The 27,209-nt window shown below is 40.7% G+C and overlaps 3 protein-coding genes across 8 annotated transcripts in view; 1 reads left to right on the top strand and 2 right to left on the bottom strand.

Moving 5' to 3' along the window:
• The window catches only part of rc3h2 (ring finger and CCCH-type domains 2), a 34,970-nt gene extending 26,022 nt beyond the window's left edge, over positions 1 to 8,948 (bottom strand). For 3 of the 5 annotated variants that reach the window (XM_030064902.1, XM_030064905.1, XM_030064906.1), the window contains exon 1: positions 8,618 to 8,948. The gene's annotated coding sequence lies outside the window, so the exon portion shown is untranslated. Of the gene's footprint in view, positions 1 to 3,101; positions 3,225 to 3,247; positions 3,363 to 8,617 lie in introns of those variants that run through there. The other 2 variants (XM_030064903.1, XM_030064904.1) reach the window with 2 other exon arrangements.
• A 5,428-nt stretch (positions 8,949 to 14,376) lies between these two features.
• LOC115369074 (zinc finger and BTB domain-containing protein 6-like) lies at positions 14,377 to 18,120 on the bottom strand. Its single transcript, XM_030065586.1, has 3 exons — positions 17,959 to 18,120; positions 17,140 to 17,467; positions 14,377 to 16,372 (listed from the first exon to the last, which is right to left on the bottom strand). The coding sequence occupies exons 2-3, from the start codon at positions 17,449 to 17,451 to the stop codon at positions 15,239 to 15,241; spliced, it is 1,446 nt and encodes a 481-aa protein (XP_029921446.1). The 5' UTR covers positions 17,452 to 17,467; positions 17,959 to 18,120; the 3' UTR covers positions 14,377 to 15,238.
• Positions 18,121 to 18,712: 592 nt separating this feature from the next.
• Positions 18,713 to 27,209, top strand: part of jak2a (Janus kinase 2a) — a 45,025-nt gene continuing 36,528 nt past the window's right edge. For both annotated transcript variants that reach the window (XM_030064792.1, XM_030064791.1), the window contains exon 1: positions 18,713 to 19,078. The gene's annotated coding sequence lies outside the window, so the exon portion shown is untranslated. The remainder of the gene's footprint in view (positions 19,079 to 27,209) is intronic.

The raw sequence follows: 27,209 nt of genomic DNA, 5'->3' as shown, positions 1-27,209 counted from the left end.
AATTACTTCTAGCTTCAGCACTAATGATAAGCACTAATAAATATTTCTGTTAAGAGTGTTTGTATAATAGTGTGCATGGTGTCCAGTAGGTAATTCTTGCCATGGAGCAACATTAGCATTAAGTTTTATCACTTGAGCATGAAGCATTTGCCTAAAGTACACGGACACTTTTCAGCCTCCCTCTCAACATAAAAATCATAAATTTCTTTAATGTGGGCAGTAAAAACTCCCTCTCTCTCTCTCTCTTGCCAAATTCTCGATCCAAATTGCATTAACAGGCATGCCAACAAGAATTTCCTGTCAACATAATTCATAAAGCCTATGTCTACATGTGACTCATCTAATTGCAAACATGGGATTACTTTTGGAAAGGATATTTTGCGAAACAGCGTGCCAAAAGATCAAACAACAACTTCGCAAAATGTACTCCACACTTTTCGATTGCCTATCATAATGTGAGTGGGACTTGGTAAAGAGTCGGCTCATCATGAAAGAGGTGTTGCATGTATAAACTATTAATAGTAGTCCTATTGATCATATTGGTATTTCTCTTTATGGACAAAACAATTAATCGAGTCACACTTAATAACAATGTTCCTGAACAAATGCTTAACAAGGTATTCATTGGTCTACAAATGTTTCTATAAATCTTCTTTAATATTTACAAGCACCTAACATATATAAATAAAGCAACAATTTGTATATGTTTACTTATTTGTAAATAATTTACACCACAGATTAAACTATGTGCTTCCACTTTATGAAACATTTTGATCAGCACTCTGATCGATGTCAGAATACAAAAACTGCAAGATAATCTGTAAGAAAAGTCATGATAATAATAATTACCTCTAGGAAAATAAAATAAACAGGGATCTAGGAATGGCTTCCAGTTGAAGGGAGTACTGAAGTATTATCTGAGTGCAATCAGTTACAGAGAATAATCTTGGCTACTGTTCTGCTTTCCAAGCAACAACAAAACAACAGCAAGGACATACATTTATCTTGGGCTGAATCATTATGACACTGCATCAGCCAGTCAGCGAAAAGACAATTAATAAACACAGACATGTCCTAGTCGTCTGTGGCAAATGAGCTTATGACAGATAAGCTGAAAACTAACATCTTGTTTAAAGGAAAACGTGCCAGGCCAAAGGCTTTGTTTACGCCAACTGTTCCTAAGCATCTTGAACAACGGACTCTTTCTGGCTCTCCACAAAAAAAAAAAAAGAAAAAAAAAAGCTGACCAGGGCAAAACGCTGCATGGTGAGACAGAGAAGTAGAAAAGCTTATTTATCACTTGGACAGATAACTAATACAAGCCAAAAATCCACAAAATCCATAAATTACAGTTAGTTTTGTTGCTTTTTAGGTGCCTTTATTTTTGGGAGTATTTCCTCAAGGCAGTAGTTTCTCTTTTAATAAAGTATGTTTTAAATAGGTTTTGTCAAAGATTTGACATACCAAATTGCAAACCAGTTATATATTTTCTTTTAAATATTTCTAAAAAAAAAACAAAACGAAAAAAAAAAAAAAAAAAAAAAAAAAAAACATAACACCACTCGGAACTCATTAAATGTTGATGAGCTTAGTTCACATTAGCCAAAAAAAAAAAAAAAAAAAAAAAAAAAGTTTTCCTGGGTGATTTCTGGCCAGTTTCATAGCCATGTTAGTTGACTGAATAACCAATAGCCCAAAAAAAAAAAAAGAAGGAAGAAGGAAGAAAATAAAAAACACAAAAGAGAAGAAAAAAATGGCAGCATCAGCACTGTATTGACTGAGAGTAAATAATAACTGAGGGAGATTTTAATCTGGCCTCTTTAATATTCTGCGTTACACATGGGATAAAACACACTTGGTATTAACACTGCCCACTGAAACTGATGAAAGTGCAAGTGAATGGGAGAGTAAAAATGGGTTGGGGAAAAAATGGAGTTGGTGAATGAGGGAAACCATAAATAGGGTAGGGAAACTCAGTTACAGTAACCAGATCCAAGTCGGCTCCCCAGCCCTGACTGGTGGCCTTGGCCTGGATTTGCATCTCTGAAAACACTGAGCGCGTTGGCGAAAAGAGAAAAGAGGGATGATCTCCGCACAAAGCCACCATAAAAATAACAGGCCCATCCGCACATTGTTGTGTTGATACAGCACATACATGACTTTGTTTAGGCACATTATTTATTCTCAATTGCAAGACCACAGCTTTACATTGCATGATAAAAGGCTGTATGCAGTACTCTACATTTTTAGGGAACAGTGACTAGAACTGTGCATTTAAAATAGGCTTCTTTTTCACTTTTACACGAGATGAGGTTACAACAGAAAGTGTACTTCTGCTTAAATAAAACTTCCTCAAAAAAAGTGCCTCAGCAGGATACTTGAACACTTGAATTAGATGTATCATCCCTTCAGCTGTAAACTATAAAACACCTTAGACAAACACACACACTCACACACACACACACACACACACACACACACACACACACACACACACACACACACAAACAGATAGAGAGAGAGAATCCAGTCTTCTCAGCAGCAGGGTAATGATTTCTTGACAAAATGTTTGTGCTCATCCAGTCAGTGTTACACAGGTCCAAACCCTCAACCAGAAAACAGCTGGTGCCATCTTAGCGAATCCATTCAAGTGGATTCAGAGATGCAATCGAAGAACTTACATGCGCGCCACACACATACACACACGCGCACACGCACACACAAAAGAAAACACGTCACCCAACTCACTCAACCTGTATAATCACTCTTCAAATCTGTATTAGTTACACTTTCTGTGTGTGTCCTTTCTGTGCGCCCACATCATCATGCAGCCTACATGCATATGCGCAAAATAACGGAAGATTACTTTGTATTTAGACAATATTTACACGTTTTTCGATGCACCCTGTACAAAAGCAGCGAGTTTTCTAGATATTATCTGAGTTTCGAGGCTATGTAAACATTTCTTCTTCAAAACAACAAACAAACAAACAAACAAACAAACAAACAAACAAACACAAGCAAAAAGGTCTGTTTACAAAATGGACATGCAAAGTAATAAAAGTCTAACTGAGGGAAAGAGAAGAGGAACCATTACGCACGCGTTGTTCTCGCCTTATCACCCCATGAACTGAAACTTTCACAACTAATTTGCATGAGAAAACATGTCATTCCGGAACTCAGACTTCGCCCTACCAGCAAGTTACAGTGCCCACTCCTTCATTATTCTCCTCACTGCGTAACGCACCTTCCAACCCGCCCGGAGCGCGCGGTGCCCGCGGTGCCTCCTCGCCCTCGTGGACAGCTCCCGCTCTGCTCCCTCGCGTCATATTTCCTTCCGCGAGGAACCCAAATATAACACCGATTACGGCGATTGTTGCCCATTAACGGCCGAGCCGCCCTTCCACAGAGGAGCGGGGTGACGCTCATGTGATGAAACGCGCCTGAGCTGCGGGTTCAGGCAGGTCTGGCGAGCAGCAGGGCAGAGGAGCTGATGCGCCTGCACAAAGCGTCCGGCTGAGGAACGAGCGCTGCCAGGTTTTAGGGAGCGGGTGCGAACTCACAGGGCAACAGCAGCAATGATTCACAGGGCTTGACGAGTCACGCCGACAGCCACCTGTTCCTACTCTGAACAACTGCTACATCCTGTTTTTGCTGAGAGCCTGAAACAGAGCATGACCACCATGCCCTGGCTGCCAAATTCATGTTATCAAAGATAAAAATATGCCTTTATTCTATCAAGCCCTGTTGAACTAAATAAATCAGGATCAGCCTATCACGCTGTGTATGAGAAATGAATAGAGTCACGTTTCTATGTGCAAAATAATTCCAGTGGTGCATTTTCATTGTGTGCTGCTTGCACGTATGAATACACACACCCACGTTCGCCAGCATGACTTACACACAAAGTATTTCACCATGCTTACGTTTTTAAGGTGAAACTTCACAAGTTTTCTCAGACCTCTGCATGACCTTAAGGTCTTAGTGTTTTAAGGTTTGGGTGATTTACTCATCTGTGTTTTTAAACCTGTTCCTATATTATTTAATTAATCAATGTATTTGTATTTGATTTTGTATTGTTTCTACTGCCTGTTACTGCTATTGTATTGCATTTAATTTTATTCTGCGGCACTTTGGTCAACTCTAGTTTTTAAATCTACTTTATAAATAAACTTGACTTGATTTGACTGGTCATGCACAAACACGCTCACTCCCTCTCACACATACAGACACACACACACACACACTCACACGCACAAAGCCTCTATACACACGGGTCTTTGGCCGTCATAGTCTTGTGACGAGGGGAGCGCGTGCAGCACACACCACAACTTCCTCCTCACAAGACTCCCCTCCCTCGCTGATCGTTTTCAAAAAAGGAAACTGACCATTTCTCTGTTTGCTTTCTGCTTTCCGGTTTGTTTACCGTCTCGGCCCATGTAGAGCACATTCTCGGTTATTTTACGGTGTATGAATGCAAAACGGAGTGTGTCATTTTCGTGCACACCATGTTAATTTTTTCAACACAATCTGTTGAAGACATGTTAACAGTAACACCAAAAACAGTTGAGTTGTTGTGGTGGCCTGATAAACAGTCAGTATATTAGTGGGACGGTGAAGCGCCGGGTGAGAAGTACATTGTGTCTTTGTTGCCAACAGTTGGCGAGCTATCATCTGGCTCAGGACAATCAGTCCTCACTTGGCCCTCAGTGAAGGGGGTGGGCATCTGGAGTTTCCTTTAGTGCATCTACGTGTGTGTGTGTGTGTGTGTGTGTGTGTGTGTGTGTGTGTGAGTGAGAGAGAGAGTTGTTGTGTCTGTGTCGGCCTGTATATCTGTTGCTCTATCTGTGTTTCTGTCCATGCTTGTGCTGTGTCAATTTGTGCCAACTGCCAATTTGCAACTGCAGCTGACATATTTCTGTAGGCCCACAGGAGTGAGCTCTGGGCCCACACACACACACACACACACACACACACACACACACACACACACACACACACACACACACACACACACACACACACACACACACACAAACACACATTCACACCCCATCCCCCAGTATCTAAGTGTGAGGTTTCTGAGATAGTGTACAAAGAAGATGACTAATCAATCTGTGTGAAGTGGAAAACAAAGAGTTTTTAAGTCAATATCTGTAAACGACTGCTCAGTTATTACAAATGACGAAAGTGTGAAGTTGTACAAATGACTGACATGACAGATTTACAGACAGATTTGATCAGACCGTGCGTGACTGTTGGGCTTACTGGTTCATTTGATGGACAGCCACTCATGTTCTATGACCTGACAACTGCTGAGCTCACACACACACACACACACACACACACACAACATCCTCCTCGCAGATTAGCCAAACGTGGGCATTCAGAGGCATGCACAGATACCCATTTTTACAAACCTATTTACATTCTAACACATAAGGTAATACAAATTATAATCCCAAATAAACAGGTATGCACACACCCATCCACCCGCACATGCACATACACACAGACACACACACACTCACACACAGACACACACACTCAAACAGGGAGCATGGGTTGAACCTGAAGCCGTGGAATGTGAAGTAATTTGAGGACGTGTGTCTCATTGCTCCTTCTCACCATCACTGTGACCCCATGTGTTAGAACACACCGTTCCAGTCTGTGCTGTGTGTGTGTGTGTAAAAGGCTGTGCACATTTATGCGTGTTGTCATCGTGAGTCTTGAATAAGAGTTCATTAGGGATCAGTCAGTTTTCCTTGGTCTCTCCACCATTAATGACCTGAGTCGGCCCACAGACATCAGTTTTGCGAAATGAAAGCGTTTAGAAACATACACCCGGCAGCTAAGTTTGCACATCACTCAGGAAGAACATCAACATAAACAAGCACCCAGTACGGCTGCACAGAAAACACTATGATTCATTTTACTGCGGTATGCACCTTCAAACTTTCTGACAACTTTGATCACTCCTCTGAGCTCACACTTTTGTCATATAGTTCCTTAAATTAAGGAGTATGTGCAACTTTTTCTCTTGCAGTGCTGTTTTGAGATGAGCCTTCTATTCTTGAAAAAAAAAAAAAAAAGAAAAACTCTGAATATAAGACGTGTAACAATTATGCACCCTTAGTATATGCAATGAACCAAGAGCTTTTTCTTCCTCACCACAGTTCTTGGACTTTTTTTTTTTTTTTTTAGCACAATGTGAAAATACAATGAGCATTCAATATGGATTTTAATGAACAAAATTAAGTTTAATAACTGACCTTCCAGGTGTATACTTAGGCATTCTGTTGCTATGTTGCACAATCTTTACAGGACACTCACAAAAGCCCCATTCAACATTTTGTGTCGCAGTGGCATTAAAATGTTTTTAAAGCCAAACCATGATACAAACTGAGCCATATCCTAATAACCAAAGAACAAATCAAACCATGAAAAAGGTGAACCTTTACACCCCTATTAAATTTTTTCACTCTCATTTTGCCTCACTCCATTAAATGTGCTATGGAATTTCTCCCAATAGATTTCTCACATGTGTACCCTCAGCACAGTACCAGTCCATCCTTAGACCAAGAATTACAGTCACTGGAAATATCTACAATTAATGCAGCTGTCCGGTGAAAACCATGTATGTCCAATTCTGATGATTTCCATTATGTTTTAACCTGATTTGAGGATTTACCTGCTCCTCTGTGGGTTCAGAATGGTCTTCAACCCTTGGGTTTATTAAAGGTTTCCAAAACTGATTAGAAAGAGTGAAATAGTTATAGATATAGTTATCAAGCTGAAAACAAGAGTGTTTGTCTTAGTTTCTGAAAAGCTGACATTCTCGAGATACATGGTTTCCACTGGACAGCATGGCTTCATCAGGTAAGCTTTTATGTTGCAAGTTCCTCACACCATGTCAATATAACCACAAGTATAAAGACAGTAATTGGAAGTCCCCTCATGATTTATGTTTGGAGAATAAAGCACATGAAAACTGAAATGTCACACCCACAACTCTGATGAAAAATGAAATAAACAATTTCAAGTCACATGAGTTAAGCTGATCATAATTTGAGTCATAGGAAGACACTTCATTCCTTACTGTAAACTGGATGACGCTTGCATAGAAAGCAAAAGTAATGGCATGTACTCAAGTGCACAAAGTGTTTGTGAGAACAACTAAAAGCCTTCCTCCCTCTGAATTTCAGGCCAGCATTGCTGACTGTTCCTCGCGGTTTAGGAAGCAGCACAACTGGGCGGCAACAAAAGGAAATGCCTGCATCCGTGGCAGGTAAATGAAGAAAAGAAAGTTAACCTTTAACTTTGAAAACTGTCACTGCTTGTTAATCTGTAGAAAGATTCCCAGTGGAGAAAACAAACTCAGCAGCTACACAACAACCTGGCAAGTATAGTCAGAAGCACTAAATAATGAACAAACACTATAATATTCCACAAAGATTTCTACAGGGACTTGCAGTGGTCTGTGGTACTCAATAGTGAGTCTGCACTAACATCATAATATGTGACTTTTTTCCTTACAGCTTTATTACAATGATCCTACAGGGACTCCCACTTTTGCCATGAATTCTGCATGATGTCATTTCAAATTTGTTACAAGGTAACTGCGGTAATGTCTTTATTTCTGTTCACTGCTCGTTTGTTTTTGATTGTAGAGTCAGTGTGTGGGTCTGTGTGATTATTTATTCATTATGCCCAGCATCAGTGTATGCGTGTGTCTGTGTGTGTGTGTGTGTGTGTGTGTGGGTGGGTGGGTGGCGTCTGGATGGTGGGAAGGGCAGCCACAGAGCCCATAGGCAGCTATATAATATACTGTATCACTCCTGCGAGATGCAGTGCGCGCAAAGTGAGAGCAACTGTGATGAAGCCAGTTATGCAATGTTGCTGAAGCGCCAGTCTGTTGCACTCACAGATGATACAGTTAGGATAACAGTTAGTGTCCGTTTTAAGCAGCAGATTACACAACAGCCTCTGATTTGATGTTGCACACAAACTTTACAATGCCAATGACACATTTCAGACTAAACGTGATATAAATCATGTCTGTGTGAACACTTGAACTGAAACTGAAAGCTCAAACAGCCGCGCAGTCTGCTTATCTTACAAAGTCAGTTTGACAGCAACTGTGGTGTTCAAAATATTAGACAACTGCAGTCTATCCCTGTCCTTAGGAGGCCTAATAGCGGTCATAAACCAGTGTCATCGTCACAGTATAATCTATAATTTCATGTGCCATTGCAGCGTGCAATAACTGAGAGACTGAACTCCTTACAGAAATCCTGCAGATTTGCATTTGTTCTGTAAGCTATGGGCCTGGGACTGAATGCACAGCCTATGTGCCCTCTTACACCATAATATTCCATCATCACCAGTTGCAGAAATTGATCCATCCAGGTCCCGCTGATATAATTCATGAAATCAGCAGCATCTCGGCGCGAACTCGTTTGCAGATGATGAATAAATTCGGCCCCGTCCAGTGAAATCAAGTAAACAGCCCTTGTTTTTAGGCCGAAATGTCAAAGGCACTGAACAGTCAAATCAAAATCTCAATTTGAGAAGCAGGAGAAACTAGTAGCGCGCACCCCTGGATAAAGTCACTTACCTCACGCACTACACCAGAGCACCAGAATAAACATATTCATGGACATCCACAGGGGCGCATCGGGCATCAAAATAAAATAACACTAAAAAAAAAAAATCTTCATCAGTTGCAAAACCACCGAAGCCAACAAACCGGAGAGGTAATTCTTGATGCGAAAGCTGTATGGTACGGCATTTCAGAGGATACGGATATCACGAGAGGGGCGCCTTGGTCCAATTTCGATTCATTGCCCCTCTTTCCTACAGTACGTGACATACACGTTTGCTCAGGTACAGTTAGCTACACACCCTCGGTTTGACAAACCAGAGCTCAGAGGAGATGGTGATATCGCTCCGCCAGTGTTGGTGTTCGAGCTGCGCCCCTGACGCACCGGGCTGCACAGGGCGAGCGCCGCTGCAGGATCACGCATCACTCATGTTCTGCTCAACACGCGTTTTTATTCACATTTCTGTAGATCGTCAAAATATGTGCGCGCACGGGGGTACTATTTTAACGTTGTGAGCAAGGATAAAAAGATGTAAAGGGGCAAGCCGGAACAAGCCGCTTTTCGAGGCGTGGGCTGCTTGGTTTTAAAGGAACAGACCGAGAGGCAGATCGGAGGATGCGCTTCGACAAGTGCGGCCGCAAGAGGAAGTTCACAGACCAGCGTTCAGTGTGGGCTTGTTGCAGCCGTGCATTCAGACAGGAGCAGTAATCCTACCTGAGCGCAGTTTGCCTGCATTTTGTATATATTACTGCATTATTTCAGCCACTTTTCTTTTGAATGTGATTTTTTTATGTGCCTGTCTGCAAAGCACCAAGCATTTTCAGCATTTAAATGTTTAACAAAAACAGCAACATCAATAAAAACATCATCGTCATCATCATCATTATCATCATTATCATCATCATCATCATCATCACCACCACCACCATCATCATCAAGGGTGTTTTTTTTTATTATTACTAGTATTACCACTGCTCCTACTCCTGCCACTACCAACTACTACTACAGAAATTAGGGTAGCATAGGGTATATATCAGAGTAAATTCATGTAAAATTATGTAAGTTATAGGAGAACATAGTCTTTAAATTAGTAAAGGGTACAGTTTTATTTTTCTGAAAATATTTGGCTCATTTTTTACCACTTATATTAGTGTCTGTTTTGAGGTCAGAGTAGTCCCCACTGCATCAGTGATGGCAATGGATTTTCACAGGCTCTGTTTACCTACAACAGAAAGGCCAGTGTCTAGTTTACAGAAGATGTAATCCTATTAGTTGGATAGTTTCATCTTGTACATGTCTAATTAACTTAGTCTTGTATCTCAATAGGCTTTACAGGCCCGCTAGCCAGGATCTGAAAACAAGCAATAAGACTCTCACATAACGCTATGTTATAAATATGTCATTGGCTTCCAGTGTGTGACTCTCCTCTCCATGGAGTCCTGCTGGGTGTAGAGGTGGTCACAGAGCCTACTGATCATCAGAGGGGTTTGTGACTCCAGCTACCTGCATTTTGCATTTAAAAAAAAAAAAGCTAATATGTTCATATATTGGATTATGCTTACACAGAAAGATGAGTGTATTCATTACATGTGCATTCACCACTGAAATATATGACTGCACATTTCTTCAGCTCAGGTAGTTATCATTAGAAATCCCTCACTGTGAAGAATAATACACTCAGTGTCCACTTTGTGGGTACACCTAGAATCCCCTCTCTTGCCTCCAGAGTGGCCTGAATTCTTCAAGGCACACATTCAGATAATATTTTTTTGGTGGCACATTTAAAGTGCCAACAGCCTGTTCCAGTTAATCCCAAAGATCCTCCTTTGAATACACCTTTAGTGTCTTTGCAGACAGTTTGTTGCCTCAAACTGAAGTAACCATGAAGCCATCTTGACATTCGGTGACATTCACACTTGTTCATCTACGATGGCTGGTGTGTGTTTAAAGATCACCATGGCCAGTGAAGAGCAACATGCGTCAGCAATGGGCTCACAGCAGATCAGAGCAAAAATACAAGCACATCAGTGTCTTGATTCCAGTCAGCAATGTAATATTGAAATTGATCAGTGAGGGCCTGCTGCTTTTAAGTGAGAGTGTTTTGGAATACATTATGATGATAAATGCACTGCCAGCTAGGCTGCACATAGCCATAGTATGTGGCCACTGTCAATAATTGATGACACACTCAGCTCTTGGGAGCAATCTCACACATCTGTCATGCTTTTCTTTGTTGACTGCTTATGTTGCCACCGCCTCTCACCAACAGAATGGGTTTGACTCCATTTCAAAGATGCTCCCTCTTTGCTACACATTTTATAATAAATCACATCAGTGCAGAAGTGGGTGCACTGATATGTGCAAGGTGTTTCTCTGCATGTGCAAGCAATGTTAGGTATTTGATGCAAACTGCTAATGTTCACTAGAATGTGTTCAGTGTTCTCCTGTGATTTTATTCTCTATAAAAAAAGACTAATTGGTCAGCTAGGGTGTCAGGAAGTTGAGATCACATTTACCAAACACTGCCACTTTTTGTGAACTTGACTGCCACTTTTTTGTGAACCTGTATGTTTTTGAGTATTTCAAAAAATATAAATTGATATTACTTTTTCTTAAGTTTGACTGAAGTATTGTACCTCTGTATGATACTAAATTTAAATTCACATTCATTACAGAGCAACAATCAGAACATCAGAAACTTAACTGCTGTAAATTATCCAGTTGTGGACTCATTTACAATGAACAATCAGTCAGCAAATAAGAGAAGTCTGTTTGTTAACACTTAAAACTAGAGCTGACCACAGGCTTGATGCTAGTGTTGCATTACATCTGACTGGTGAGTGAACACTACTAGGATTCACACATTTACCCAAAATTCAACTGAAAAGCCGTAGTGCAATGGTTTGAGAGTATGGAAGTTAAAACCAGAGAAAGATGAAAAAATACCATCATCTCTCTATCCTTGTTAATTATCCATCTTTATCATCTTCATCACCCTCCCCCTTGTCCTGTTGCTTCTCTTCTGTGTCCCCTGTATCTCAACTCCTTCCTCTCTTTCTCCTCCTCCTCCTCCTCCTCCTTCTCATCCTCTTCCACCGTCCTCATCCCCTTCTTCCCCTCTAGTCTTTTTCTTCTTCCTCCTACTTCAGCTTCTGCTTCCTTCATCCCCATCCCCTCTCATCTTTTGCCCCTCTCAGTCACTCATTCATAATAGAAGGGTCCTGAATGCCATATTTACTGCATGCATGCATGTGTATATGCATTTGAGAGAGAGCTTGTGTGTGCCTATGTGAAAGCGCGCGCATGTGTGTGTGTTTTGACCTACTTCAATGAAATCCTGAGCGCCGTCAAAGTTAGTGTGTCAGGTGCTCTGATAGGACACTGCCAGCTCCTCTGTGTTGTGTTTCCTCGCTCTCTTGAAGTTTTGAGATGACTTTGACTTTAGCAGAACAATGGCACTTGCTTTTTTTTTTTTTTTTATCTCCAGCTTCATCTTTCAACACTTCCCTAGGTACCCCATCATACATAAAGCATGGCTTATAATGGTAGTGAAGTTTGGTTTACTATAAACTGCTCCTAACATTTCTATGTGCAAAATTTATTAAGGCTGTTGAGTTTTTTTTTCTTAATCCAAAGAGAAAAAGGATTGGGTTTATATCATATGCTGGTATATGCCCGTCTATGTTTTTGCATATACTTAATCTGTCTACCTCAGACACTCACTCATGCACCCACACTCTCTCACTCATGAATGTACAGGATATGCAACCCCCCATACATTCACACTCCACTCACTAACACACTTCCTGCTCAAGGCCGCTATGATGCCCAGAGGAGGGCATCAGCTACCGTTGAGTTCCACTGAGATGAGTGACGGTGACATTTCTGGGCCGAAAGAATAAAAGAGGAAGAAAAGGAGAGATACGAGGGGAAGGAAGGGAATGAGAGAGCATGGAAACCCTCTCAGCCATGCAGGAGAAAGCACTCATTTATAAAGTAATGCTCAGTGAGGTGCACACAATTTAGTCAGGTCAAACAGTGAAGCACTGGTTGTCTCTGAGCCTCTACCTCACTGTAACACAGGAAGATCTCACTGTCACCAAGATACACACAAAAATATAAGCTAAGACAATTACTTTAAAGGTGAAGAAGTTATTTTAAAGATATTATATGAATGAATGAATCATTAGCAATATGGGAATTGTAAAAAAACTGAGAAATGCAAAATACTTCATGTGGGACTGGAACATTTAAAACTGGCTCTCATAAGTGAGGTTCATTACAAACCAATGCCAAGAGAGTCTTCAGTGAAAGTAATACTGTAACATTGGGAAACAAAAAAAGAGAAAAATGCAAAACATTTTGATGTAATTAAATAATAATCGCTAAAAATATCACCTCAAAGAAGAGAAGACAGCTGAGTTGTATAACACAAACAAAACTCAAACAAGTGAGAAAACGGTGTGAGAAAATACCAGAAGACATATATAATTAAAATGCAATTTCTTTTTTTCCCGAACTGAACCTCTCATTTACTGGATGGAGCAGAGACAGATGGAGGTGATTAAGTTTTTCATTTTCTTCACCAGCAAAATTGACACTTTACACCACTTTGTTTCTTTAAGTCATTTTTGGGGCAAATATCTTGACACTGTACTTCTTTTAAAGGACACAGGGAGTAAAACATGCAAATAATAGAAGAAATGGAATATGAATGGCTTCTTGAGGAAAATGAGACAAATTTCCTGGAATTAATACACCATGGATCATGTTCTTGTAGCACAATGGTAACATCCACTGCTTGGAATACCAGAGAAAACGGTGATTGTTGTGGTTACAAAACACTAAACTAGTTTCTGTTCCATTTTCAAAGGCAATGCTGACAGTTTTATGTGAAGCTTAATAGAAGTTCAAGGTGAAACCTCTCTGATATGGAGATGCCAGCACCTGTGAGGCCTGACAGAACTGACACAAACTTTAGTGTTCCTAAAACCTCACACAAAAGCAAACACAAGCTGATGTTCATGCATAATATGCTGCTTAAATGATACGGGAAAACATCCCATTTGCTGTATACATGGTTGGAGGAGCTTGTCTGGTTGTTAGCTCAAGAGGTTGTGTGTTCCTGCAGTGTGAGAGATGCGGAGGATGTTAGAAATTAACAGTTCAGTGGTTCAAGCAAGCAAAAAAAAAAAAAAAAAAAAGGTTTTCATGAAGAATCACACTGTTTTCTGGGAAACTGGATCCTGGTGGGCAGGCAGGCAGGCAGGCAGGCAGGCAGGCAGGATAGAACAAGTGATGGTGAACAGCTTTTTAATAATAGTAACAGCAACTCATGACAGCAATTGGGGAAAAAATAGAAATAAAATTAAATGATAGAATTACTAAAAAACGTCTACAAGGGTAAAAACACACCTATTTTGTTTTGATATTTGATATTTTGAGGATAACAAAACCACCGCTTTTAAAAGCTGAACTCCAAAATGAACTGGAAGTAGCCATATTACCATATCATTTACTGATTACAATCATATACATTCATTTGCTCAGTGAAATGTTTGACAGAACTGTTACGAGAAAAACAAATTACAAGCTAAATGTTGTCATTTACACGTTGTCCTGAATTGTACATTTAGTAGGCACCAAAGCTATATGTATTATTTTCCATTACTGGCCAAAACAAATAAATAAAGTAACAAGCAAACAAACAAATTGTAGGTATAAACTGTAAAGGCATTTTATTTCATTCATCAAGTAAACAGCAGAGTACAATTCATTGTTATAGTTACCACAAAGTTTATTCAAGACCTTTTTTTTTGACAACAGCATTACACTTGAAGGCATTATGATGTCTCTCATTAAAGCTACAGTTCAGTGAGGTTTCACCAGCTACATGGTTGTTATTATAAAGTTCACCAGAAATCAGATGAATCTCAACAGACAACCAAACATATTAATTACAGCTTAGTACATTCACAGAACATTTACGCAGCAACAAGGTCATTTTTTCCTCCCTCACTCTGTCCTTTTAACATTTGGGTTCTAATAAATATCTTTCAGGCACTGATGTATATATCTTCTCTATAAAGCAGAGTAATCTTTGGTTGTAGAGAGAATAGAGGCAAGTACATTGCAGTCTTTCCTGTCCACCCTGTATCCAATATAAGGTGCAGCAGCTGTCTCAAGGGGGGTGGGAACAGTACCCAATTCAGGCCTGCGTGAGTCTCATAACTGTACCATACATGGCACACATAATGCGACGCCACAACTAAATTTGTGCACTGCATGCTACAGAACTGAATACAGCACAGTGCATCCAAACAAATCAGTGAAAAGCAGCAGAAACCACAGGAGGGCAACTACTTCTAGCCATTAGCCAGATGCTACAGTATGAATGCATTATCTCAGTGATTCTCAAGTGTCATGGGAAACACTCAAGTGCCCAAGTGCACCTTGAGATTTTGCTCTGATGTTAAGAGAATCAATGTCAGGCTAAAAATTAAATTTAATTAGCTTAGTTTTGTTGCTGGACCCTAATTTGACATGATCCTAAAATGGCCTTATAACAAGTGAAAATATAGCCATTGAGAGCAATTGCGTTCTCTAAGACTTATGTTACAACTGCTTCTTCAACTTCAGTTGACTATCTCCTCCAGCACATTTTGCAGGCTACTCTTGCCGTGTATGTCCTTCAGGTGACGCCTTAGGCCCGGCTTGTGTGCAAAGTGCACAGCACAGTAGTTACATTTGTGGGGTTTATCCCCTGTGTGCAGGTTGAGGTGATCCTGCAGTGTGGCCTTTTGGGAAAATGTTTTGTGGCACAGTGGGCATCGGAAAGGCTTGACACCTGTGTGGACACGTATGTGACGGGTCAGGTTACTCTTTTGGGAGAAGCTTTTCCCACAGACTAAGCACAAGTACTGCCTGTGCTCCTGCAGGTGAATCACGTAGCTCTCCAGGTGCTGAAAGACCCTGTCACACCTCCTGCACAGGTAAGGCCTCTGAAACAATAAGCTGTCTGGATCGCCTGCCAGCTCCTCTCCAGAGAAATTACTCCTTGACAGATGTGCCCTGGTGAGGCAAAATACATGGGACTCCACTGATACTCCACCTTCTGCTGGATGAGCTTCCAGCTTGCATGGTTCTTCCTCCTCCCTATGACTCTCCTCTTCTTGTTCGCCTTGGTCCTGGGAGCTGTCCACCAATTCTGCTTGGGGAACAGGACTTCTGGCTGAAAAGGATTTGTGGTTCCGGATGGGTGTAGGAGGACGCTGCTTTCGTCTGTGGGCACCTGTGTGGTGGTAGGATAGGCTGTTGGTGTGAACGGGGTGGGTGCCTCCACCTTCCTCTGACTCCAGAGCCTCTAGGTTTTGGGCCTCAGGTAACTCCACTTTAGTTTTAGCCATCTTTCCATCCTTCCTAACATCGCTCACTCTCTCAGTGTCCACTTTTGCTCCTTGGCTGACCCTTATCTTTAATCCCCCTGTCCCCCCATCCTCCGTACTTGCCTCCACCTGATCCTGGAAGCTGGTGCTGGGCTGAGGTACATCCCTTTCCTCTTGATCATGGAAGTTGGTGCTGGGCCACCCACTGTCTGGCTGCTGGGTTTCACCCTCCTCTCTTTCTGCTGCTGAGCCTCTGTCCAGTTTCTGATAAGCCAGGGTGGGACTGAGGTACTGGGAGACGGCCTGGGCACACCTCTCTACCACCTGGTTCATCTGGAGTGCGCTGGCTGCAGTAAGGTAGCTCACCAATTCTCTCAGAGGGACCTGAGACATGGATAGAATGGAGATCAACAAATTGTGTAGCAATAATTAGGGCAAGGATGGCATCACCTAAACAGGACCAGGCTGAGGTGATGCCCTGCTCTCATGGTTACTTCAGTAGATATGATAGCAGTTTGGAATGATTTGACATTCTTCTAGGGCTTATACAAATGGTAATTAGGTTAACAGTTTCATAATCTGTAAATATCCAGAAAGAGAAGAGGTGATACTCTACATACACATCAGTGACACATCATCCTATTACAGGCAGAACACCCTGCAACAGGCCAAAGAACCAACAACTCAGCTGCCCACATGAGCAACTGTTTCACTGAGACGTAAACTTAAAAAACGTGTCAGTTTCCAACACATCTGTCAGTATAGTTTGGGCTAACACAGATTGTGATATTTGTAAACTTGTGCTGCTTTTAACTTTTGCTTTTAATGCTTCCCTGGTGCAAACTCCAAAAATAGGGCTAAAATTGCGTCAAAAAAGAGAAGAGGCAGGAAGCTTGCAGCGTTGTAGTTTGCAGACATTTCTCAAGATGTCAGTACAATCACAGCATCTCATGTTTATAACTGTATCTTGTAATGTCTTGCGAAAGGTGTGCAGACTGAACGTCAGCTTAACACATATACAATCACCACATGCAAGCTGCCTGTCTCCTCTCTTTTTTGATTCAACGCATCTTTAGCACATTTTGAACATATGATGGCTGTCGTCCCAAGTTCCCTGCATGTGTTGAGAAGGGCCGGTCTTACTATAGCACCTCTAGGAGCCCTGTGTAGCAGGACAGCAGCAGTCTCCTGCCAACCTCCACACTGGACACAACACCCACGCTCAGCTCTGCCCGCCCATCATGAAGCAGGAACTGGTCACGCAGGAAGTCGGAGGATGCTGCGAGCACCACACGGTGGCCATGGAAATGGAGAGGAGGGGGCGCAGTGGCACCCCGTCGCCCCCCCAGGAGGAGGGTGACGTCACAAAAGCGGTGCTCCTCTCTCAAAGCGTTCATTTTGCCCAGGATGGAGTCACCATGGGCGGGGAAGCGAAACTGTAGAGTGTCAGAGGAGCTGGACATGATGCTCTGTCTGTCTCTGTTTGAGGGGATAGCACATAACGTTGGTATGATATTAATACACTGGCTAACAGAAGTGCTGGATGTAGTACGGCATTTAACAGCTATGTCCATACATACACACACACACACACACACACACAGATATTAACATTCCTACATGCATATATAAGCAGTATTGATCAGGATACAAAATGAGTTGTGAGCCTATTTCTATTCAGCATCCATATAGTAAGACCTCAGTTTTACAAGTTTTATAGTAGGCTATGACTGAAATTTGGCAATAATGTGAAAAAAGTTTAGTTACTCCTGGAATGGGAAATTGCATAGGGTACATTGCCAATTTATTACGCCTAGTGATGCAGCCTGCAGCCAAAATTATGATCCTCACATCGCATCATCATCATCAAGGCGAAAATATTCTGGTTTGTTGTTTTGCGGCATTTCTGCCTAATCAATTACATAAGCACAATAGAGAATAGACAAATGGACTTGATAATTAAACCCCACCTTTTACTGCAGTATCATCCTCTGTGATGATGGACCTAACGGGGAGGCAAGCAGCGCACAAACCCCCAGCTTTCCTTGGCTGAAGAGAACAGTTAAAATGCAGACAGGGCAGTACTTAAATGCCTCACATCGTAATGTACAGTAAAACCACTATTTAATTTGGGCATGTCGAAGAATGACAGCGATAAGCCGCGGCGGTCAAGCCGGCTTCCTGCTTCTGAGGTATATTTAGACACACAGGGGCACTGAATCAATTAACCCCTTCAGTGCCTTCACTAAGCAGTGAGTCGTAGGACGTATTGACTCCTGATGGAGGGACTGCAAACGAAGTGACGTGACATTCACTGGCAGTCCACCCAGATAACGTGCATTGGCATCTATTAGAAATGGCAATAACCTCGAATGCCAAAAAATGTGCAACGACAAAAACAGCCGCTTGGTGGCGGCAATGCATTCCGAATGCGTTCGCGAAAACCTTGCACTGTGCACCGTCCTCGTATTTTGGATAGGTTTCAGCGATTATTTGATAAAAGCATCTGAGTCTAATTAAATGCGAGGTGGGAGAGCGTGGGGGTTCACATCAACAACTACTGACAGACTGGAATCGATTTGATGGAAGCAGGAGCAGTTACCGCGGAGTTGACGACTTTATCTCAACGTGGGAAAAACCGTTTGGTGGTGTCCGTGAACGCATCGCGCTCCGCCCTCCGCCCTCCGCTGTTACCTCCGCCGAGAGGAGCGAGTGAGCCTGAGTCAGGAGCAGTGGGCGAGAGAGCGGAGCCTGTTAACCTCAAGCTCAAGTATAATGTCAGGCAATACCTCGACTAGCTTACGAAATGTTGGTCTGTAAAGTATCACTGAAAAACCTAAAGGACAGGACCAAGCGGTCGGTGCATGACAAGACAGCCTGAATGGCAGTTGGTCGGGGCAAACGACGCCGGGAGAATAGTTTGTTGACAGCTAATGTAAGCTTTTACGCTAGTGGCTTAACGGCAGCTAGCATAACGTTAGCTCTCCAGCCAGGTCAGATGGGTCTTGGACTATAAAGGATAACCCCTTGGTTGACTTTGGACATTTCAAACACCCAAGAGCAGCGCTTCAGCAGACAGCAGGCTGGCAGGTAGGTGGAGTGTCTGTGAGGCTGTGAGCTGTCATTCTCGTCTCCGGGGTCCTGCACACTAATACTGATAATGTTAGCTAACGTTAGCGCATAGCAACTTTAACTTAATCTCAATCCGCCGCTCTGTCACTTAGGCTCGTCCTGCTGATGCATGCCCGACGCAGCTAGTACGATGTGCTTGCACCAAAGCAAAATGCAAAAAAATGTTGCCTTTTAATAAATACACATTTAAGGTAGTGTCTGCTGTATCTGGTTGTCACCTGCACGACGTGGGGCATATGTGTCTTAAACCACAGACAGGAAGCAGAGGGTGACAAAACCTGGAGATGCTCCATAGATATAGCCAAGTGAAATATTTACTTCTCTTTATTTTGACTTTTATTCATTCACTTAGTGTGCTCCATAACTTGCGTAATAAATTGTCTTCGGAGCAGTCATGCTCATTTCGTTTTTCACAATGTGGGTCAGACAGCAGAGGAATAATATAGGTTTTTGAAATAGGCTGATGAAGTTAAGTATCTAACTAAATCAACATCAAACAAGCAAGATTGTTCAATCATTAGCCTACCGGGCCTCTAATGAAATTCTGTCTTAAGGCCAGTCATGCTCTGGACTGTCTGCTGTTAGCAAGGTTAGTGGGCTGATTTTGTATTTTTCAAGTTTGTAAAAACAAGTCCCTATGGTTAGAGCTTTCATGATAGCGATTTTTGTTGGACGATGTATTGCCAAAGAAATAATTGTGATGAGAGTGATGATTGTCATTTTAAAACTATTATATGCCACTGATATCATTATAATATAACAGCAAGATACTGCACGTACAGCCTTTCTAAAAGCTTGCAGTGAACTTTGAATTCCTAAGAATATTCCGACATTGGAAGTGTAACGTGAAACAATATTAAAATATCCTAAGTAAATAAAATATCCATAAAACAAAACCATACAGCCAAAACAATACGTAAAATGGACTCTCAGGCTCTGTTAACAGATATTGCACTTTAACATATTATGAAGCATTTTGCACAAGGGTATAGAGAGCTATTCATCTAACAGGCAATATATTGCCATTAGAGTTTCACAAAGGTTAAGACATTTGTTAACATAAAGTGCAAAGTAACAACATATTAGCTATGAGTTAGATATAAGTCACAACAACAAGTAGAGCAAAGTAAAGGAACTGACATGACAAAGCCAGTCGGTTCAGGATTTTCTCCTTTTAGAGTGTCTCTGGGTACAACACAAAGACACAGATGCTTCAACACGCCATATCGGCTGCCAAATCTGTATTTTAACTGTTAGGCAGATTTCGAGTGAGGAACACCAACATGTTTACCTTGTGGGGCTTAAGACATGATCTCCCTCCATGTTGCCAGCTGTGTTGAAGATTCTCTCTGAGCTAGTGCTGTTGCACAAATGAACATGTATTTTTTATGCTAACTTTGCTATTAAAGAAAATCTTCTTTGTTCATCACACCACCACATCAAGGGATCAGATGATGCATCAAGTGCCTCTTGCTGGAGGAACTTGGTGAGCTCTGCATCAGCCTGCGCTCTTTGTGGTACAGATACAGCCTGGGTCTAACGACTTGTGAACTGGGCTTTTCTGTTCAGCCGAAGGTCACTTGACCTCTTCTTCTTCTTCTTGGATGCTGGAGGTTCATATCCATCGTTTGCCCTTGAAGCTTTACCGCAGCCCTCACCACTAGCATTTCCTCCACTTCCTTGTTCCTCTTTCATGTCTTGTTGCTAGGGTTGGGTGTTTAAGTTGGCACTTTCAAGGATACCGACTGAATTACGTCAGTGCTACCGAGTACCTGTTCACGTTAGATTAGTTGGTGCCAAAGTTTTGTACTTTGAGAGAAGGTTGTTGAAGGTTGTTGTTGTTGTTGATTTCAAATAAATATTGATACAATTCCATATCAGCCTTTCGAAAAATTCCTGCTAGTTCACTGCTTGTTGCAAATGCGCATCTGGGTGAGAGGATATAAAAGAGAAAGAGAGAGAGTAAGGCTACATTACTCCGCTGTGCTCACTACCTCCTGCCTGGCTCACATAGTTCATACGTCCAGTTGAGACATCTCCTGAGATTTCCCCCTTTGTGATGAGGATTACACTACAGCACACACACTATAGAAATGAGTTTTCACAACTGAATTTACATGTTGTGTTACTACAGAGAGAGTTAAGTCCTGAAAAATGGTACCGTTGGGTATTGGTATTGAATACTGATATCAGTTCAAATGTGATCGGTACCAAACCCTACTAGTAGCTCTTCATCATCCAAGATGTAGGCCTAAATAATGATCTCATACATAATGATGTAATACATTAACACATACGTGCTCATGAATGTATGTACATTACAGGCTCCAAAAGAAGTTATATATTAAAATTGTAACCCTTTAAATTAACCATTTAAATATTTTGTGTTGCATATTAAGTCATCTGTCAGTGATTTATCCATCACTCACCAGTATTAGACTGTGCTGGTGGAGATTGGTTTCAGTCTGTGCCTTCCTCAGGTCTCTATTATTTATCCAGCTCAGATTGAAAGTGTTGACAAGATGTGATACAGCCAAATGGAGGTTGTGGCCAAAACAATAGAGCCATGGCCAGCCAAGTTTGTGTGTTGTAGCCACAAGGTTAGCACCATTGTCTGTAGTTATGCAGTCCATTTTGCAAGCTCTTGTAGGGGATCATATTTGAGCTTGACCACATATTTGTAGTGGTAGAGTAAAAGGAGACATCTTTCATCTGCTCCAGAATGTCGTCCTTCACTTTGGTGAACAAGGCTGGAATGGCAGTTTGGGAGATGTAATTTTTATTTGGCAGTTTGTACTGGCCGTAAATTTTTTTTTTTTTTTTTTCCCCCGACAGTGTTGAATGGCTGCATCTCTTTGGCTATATAGCAAGTTACACTATCTGTGAGTGTGTGCCATTTCATGCTTTCAAGTTTATATTCGCACCGTCAGGCAAAGGCATCCATAATAGCCAACTGCCAGGAACGCCCCTCCCCATCTCCAACTGCATTTTTTGTTCCCAGCTCGGAAAATTGGATGGGATGGTTATGTTTTAGATGAGCTTTTAAGTTAGTTATATTTCCCTGTTCCCAGCATGAGAGCTGTGGAATGCAGCTTTGAAACCAAGTCCATTTGGACTTATTCTTGTTGGGAAAAACCGGTATTAGCCTGATATAACAGTCTATGATAGCATCTAAGAAGCCTCTTCTCTCTGCATGTGCAAGTGGCCTACAGTGGCCAGAAAGGAAAAACAATTTGAACAGAGTAGACTAAAGAGACCATGATAATAACACACACACACACAAAAAAAAACACTGAAATAAGTTGGTTAACCATCAAATAAAAATATAAAGAATCAATTAATTGGTTAAGAAAACAAAACTGGATTTATCAGAATGCTAAAACCTTCTGGAAACAACCTGCTGAAACAGGAAGACAGATTGGGTCAAATATATAGACCAATAAATTATGCTGGTTATGCTGGCATCATGTTGGCTAAAATGTTGGTGAATTCTTATGTAAACAAACAGCCATGTAAACACAATGGGCAATATTGAGGTCAGCAAAAATGATCAAGGTCGTAAGTTGATAATGTAATTATCGTGACAGGCATGCATTTGGTCTTGATTTCAGTGCAATGTTTTCAATGTCAGCTGCGTTGATCATCCCTTAATCCTCAAATTAGTTCAAGGAAACCTTTGTATTGTGTTAGACTATTCACTGGAACAGCGCAATCTACACAATTGCGTAGACATAAAAGGCAAAAGTGATTTTTGCTTTGGAGTTGATACTGTATGTTTGTCACATATGCACTACAGTTCTACTTTCAGCTACTGTGATAGATAAATGTAAGGTGTTATAATAATGACCAGTCGTTGTACTCTGATGACATGAGAGTTTTATTACATTTGAATCCAGATCTGAACAGTATATAGTTATTACATACAATGGTATGGTTTAGGGTGAATGAATGAATTGTGAAACAACCCTTTGTTGTCTGGATCCTTATGTCATCTGTTTCTTTAGGCATGCTGTTTTGGCTGCCTCATTTAGTCCAGCTGACTGAAAAAGTTTACCAACAAATTTTATAGCTGTGAATTGCAATTTTTATGTTCAAATCTTTTGATTAGCTTTACAGAGTGATGATTGTTAACATCACTCTTTCCCCCTGTCCGCCCATTTCTGCTTTAGCGTTCCCTGAAATACATGTACAGGTACTTATAAATGTTATTGCACACATAACTGTAAATAACAAACATTTTTGCATACACTCAAGCACATGTATACTCATAAACTCTAATGATTTATGAGGAGAGAGAAGAAAAAAGTATCATTTTGTATTGAGGAAAAAGGGAAGCTGCTCACTGTTTTATCACACTATTGCTACTGAAAGTTAAACTTCATGTGTAACTTGCGTAACCCAACCTAGCAATAGCCAATGCTGTGCAATCACCCATACTTGCCCACACACTGTGCCACAGGGAGAGAGGGAAAGCCTGTCTGTTCTCCAGTTCTCTTTTCGTTAGGCCTACATTGACCTGTATTCTACTGAGCAGTCTCTGCTGGCAACATAATGTGAAACTTCACTTTTTGAGTTGTGGAGGGATGAACCAATGAGATGACAGAGGCCAGAAAATTCGGAAACAGTATGCACAGAGCACATTTGATGCTCCATCAGTCCAAAGTATTTTCTCCTCCATCTCTGTGAATTTCCTCAGCTGTCACATGTAAGACATAACAGTTTGGTTAATATCTCTCAGTGCTTGAGGCTCTCAAGGGTAGTGTATCTTCCAACTTTATTTTTAGTATAACTCAATTGTTACTTTATCTAGGGATAGGGATCCTTAAATGGGAATTTGTTGTAACATGTTATATAGGGCTGGGCAATGTATCGATATTATATCAATATTATGATACAAGACTAGATATTGTCTGAAACTGTGAAATGAAACAGTGCTGAAACAGTGCATACTCGCTGAGCAAACCATCCCTGGATTAAAAAATGGCATAAAAACATTTAGGCTACCCCCATAACACAAATAAGAAGATGAGTATTCACATTCAAATTAACATTTGTGAAAGGAACTTTGGCAGATGCATTTAGTTCCATAGAGTGTTTATTAAAGTGAGCATTACAGTGGCTGGTTACACGTTAATCAATTCAGTACTCAGAACAAATTAGGACATGGCTTGCAACACAATGCATCTGTAATATGTTGAAACGTGCAGTAAATGATGATGTCTGCACTATGGCAAGTGAAACTGAAAGAAAGGATCTGGTACTGTAACTCCATTGTATCAATTCAACCTCATCTCAGAAGTCTAAAAAAAGCCATCGACATTCTGGGAAAAGTAAATGTCTTACTGAAAGAACTATGATGTTGCTTTAGTATATGGGAAGTGAGTCAGCTGTATTGCCCAGGAGAAAATGAAAAATATTCTTTTGTTAGTTTATCATTTCCGTCTTTTGATTAACTCCCATTCTAGCATCTGAGCTGACAGACCTTGAGAACAGTCAGAGGGATGTTATCACTTACTAAAGAGGAAACAGGTTTTTCAGGATTGCTTCTTTTATAGAGATTCAAAACAGATGCCAAAATTTATTGGGGAGCGTGGTTTCCTGAGACGTATCCAATAGAGAATACTGCAAGTTTTTTTTTTTTTTTTTTTTTTTGATCAGTAAACTGACACATTGAGAAATGATAACTACTCGAATCAAGACAAACCTAGAATAGTTTACATTCTTCACATGAAATCCTTCTAGCTAGTTACTCTCTAATTCACTTGTCAAACAACACCAAAAGCCACATGAAATGCTGCACTGCCTGCATCACCTTGATTTGTAAGAGAGAAAAAAAAAACACCTATAAATACCTGCTTGGCACACCCATCAGCTAGACAATGCACAGGTAAAGATGATGGGCCTACGTCAATAAGACCTTGTCTGTAGAAATGACAAAACATGCAAGCACTTTCTGGCACATAAAGTATGTCTGGTACTCAGTGATAGCTTGATTGTGAAGAGCTGATGTTGCATCCCCTTCCCCTTTTCTAAGAAATAAGAGCTACACCAGTGACCTTTACAAAGAACAGCTTTTCACCATTTTCACACCAGGAGACATTGTTCAACCCACAGGAAACATTTTATAATGTGTTACAGTGCATGCTATTTGACAATAATTTTGTGCTTTATTTTGCAAAATCATTAATTGTTTTCAGAATTTTATCACTTACTTAACCATAGAGCTGTTACCTACAGGTGGCTGGGTTCAACATGCACACACAGGCCCAATGGTACTATCTAGTTGCTGAATGCAAGAAGCATTTGGTAGCTGCAGATTAATAATTATCATGATTGTTTCAGTTGTGATAGTCACAATGGGAGAAGTGGAAGAATTTTTCAGTTTGGAAACATTCATTTCATGAATGTTTCACTCATTTTTATTCATTGGATAAGGTTATGAAGCTAAAATTAAGCATAGCCTAAATGAAGTGCGGCAGATTTCCTCACTTTTTGTCAGTGTGGTTGATTGTATTAGTGTGTGTATAACTGATAACTGTGAATTTTCACATTTGGACAGCCAAAGTGGTGATCTTATTTTGATTATCTTATTTTTGTGCATAATCTGTTTTTTCTACTTTGCATGGCCTTCCCTTTCCAGTAAAGGGCACAAGCGTGACAATGTACATACTAAAGATAGATAGATAGATAGATAGATAGATAGATGGATTGATTGATATAGACTGCAGTGTCAAATAGTGGCTCTCTGCTAAAATGTTTTTTTCTTTACTTTTTTCTGGGTCTGTTGTGCAGAAGTCTTCAGTTTGGTCCTTAAATCAAGAGAATAGAATAGACATGCTCTGATACATTGTATCAGAAAGGCTTCATTGGCAAGGTGAGACAACGTGTGGCCTGTTCACTGCATGGCATGAACATACAATAATTAAAAAGAACAATAAAAAACATTCTTATATTAAAAATTTGGATATACCGTCAGGAAAAATATGTTATTGAGTTTAAAGGACATTTCAATTACTTTTTGGATTCTGCTGGAGGTTTTTGTTGGCCCTGTGTGCCTTGCAGTATGTCACCCTCTATGATGAACGATGTAAAACTTCTATAATCAATCATCATGATTGCAAAAAATAGTATAATTAGACCCAGGATGAAATTAACTGGAATTATCCTTTAAAAGTGTGGGTCAACAATGAGCGAACTCTGGTCGTATCTGGACCGCAGACAATTTTATGGTCACAGCTTATCGTTCCTTCGATTGCTGCTTGTTGGTAATGCCACATTTTTTTTTTTATTACATCGGCCTGGTCCAACAGAGCTATGCAGTGAAGCGCTTGCTCCAGTTTGTTTTTGTACAACTGGCATGCAGGAAGGGAGAGGGTTATCATTAAAATACGAAATTTTAACAGATGTTAGGCATGTTAGTTAGGCCTATCTGAGAGTATACCTGTGGAGGAACCAAGTGTGCAGCCTCTTTAAAGAGGAACTTTGAGAACAGTATGGCTAGACAGGCTGTGTAAATTAATGCAATACAGGCCTGAACAAATGAATCCAAGTATCATCAAAATGGCTGTATAGCCAAATACAATATTCAGATTGCATGAGCTGCAATTTGATGTGTGAACAAAAGCTGTAAATAAAGTACAGAGATGTCCTGGCTGCAAATTGCATTTTCCAGATGTAGGAAATCATTTTTGTTTGGTCCAGATCCAAGCCAAAATCATGGCATCATCATTTTAAAAGCTTTTTCAGTGAGAATGAAAATTATAATGCAAAAATGATCATAACTACGAAAATCATGAATCATTTTGCAAAATCTATTAAATTAATTGCAATATGCTCTTTTTTTTTCTTTTTTTTAAACCATACCGTTCAGCCCTAATGCAAAATGTTCTGTTTGAGAGAAGCACTTGGCCGTGTGTGGTGATGCAGCGGCATGCCGCTCTCCCACATTTATTTATCATATTTCTAATGTATTTATGATATTTCTTTTATTTTTTATGCATTGTTTTTATTCAGCTGCTTTGAAGGATTATTGTACAACAACAACAATTTTTGCTGTACATGTCACAATGCAAGAAAAGAAACTTGTCTT

Source organism: Myripristis murdjan, chromosome 12 (genome assembly GCF_902150065.1).
Source record: "Myripristis murdjan chromosome 12, fMyrMur1.1, whole genome shotgun sequence".
Lineage (NCBI taxonomy): Eukaryota > Metazoa > Chordata > Actinopteri > Holocentriformes > Holocentridae > Myripristis > Myripristis murdjan.
Note: the sequence above shows the minus strand (reverse complement) of the source record. Positions and strands in the feature narration are given on the sequence as shown.

Coding starts and splice junctions, on each gene's coding strand:
- LOC115369074 (XM_030065586.1), bottom strand. CDS start 17,451: ATGTCCAGCTCCTCTGACACTCTACAGTTTCGCTTCCCCGCCCATGGT. Junction 16,373..17,139: donor GCTACACAGGGCTCCTAGAG/GTGCTATAGTAA, acceptor TCCATGTCTCAG/GTCCCTCTGAGAGAATTGGT.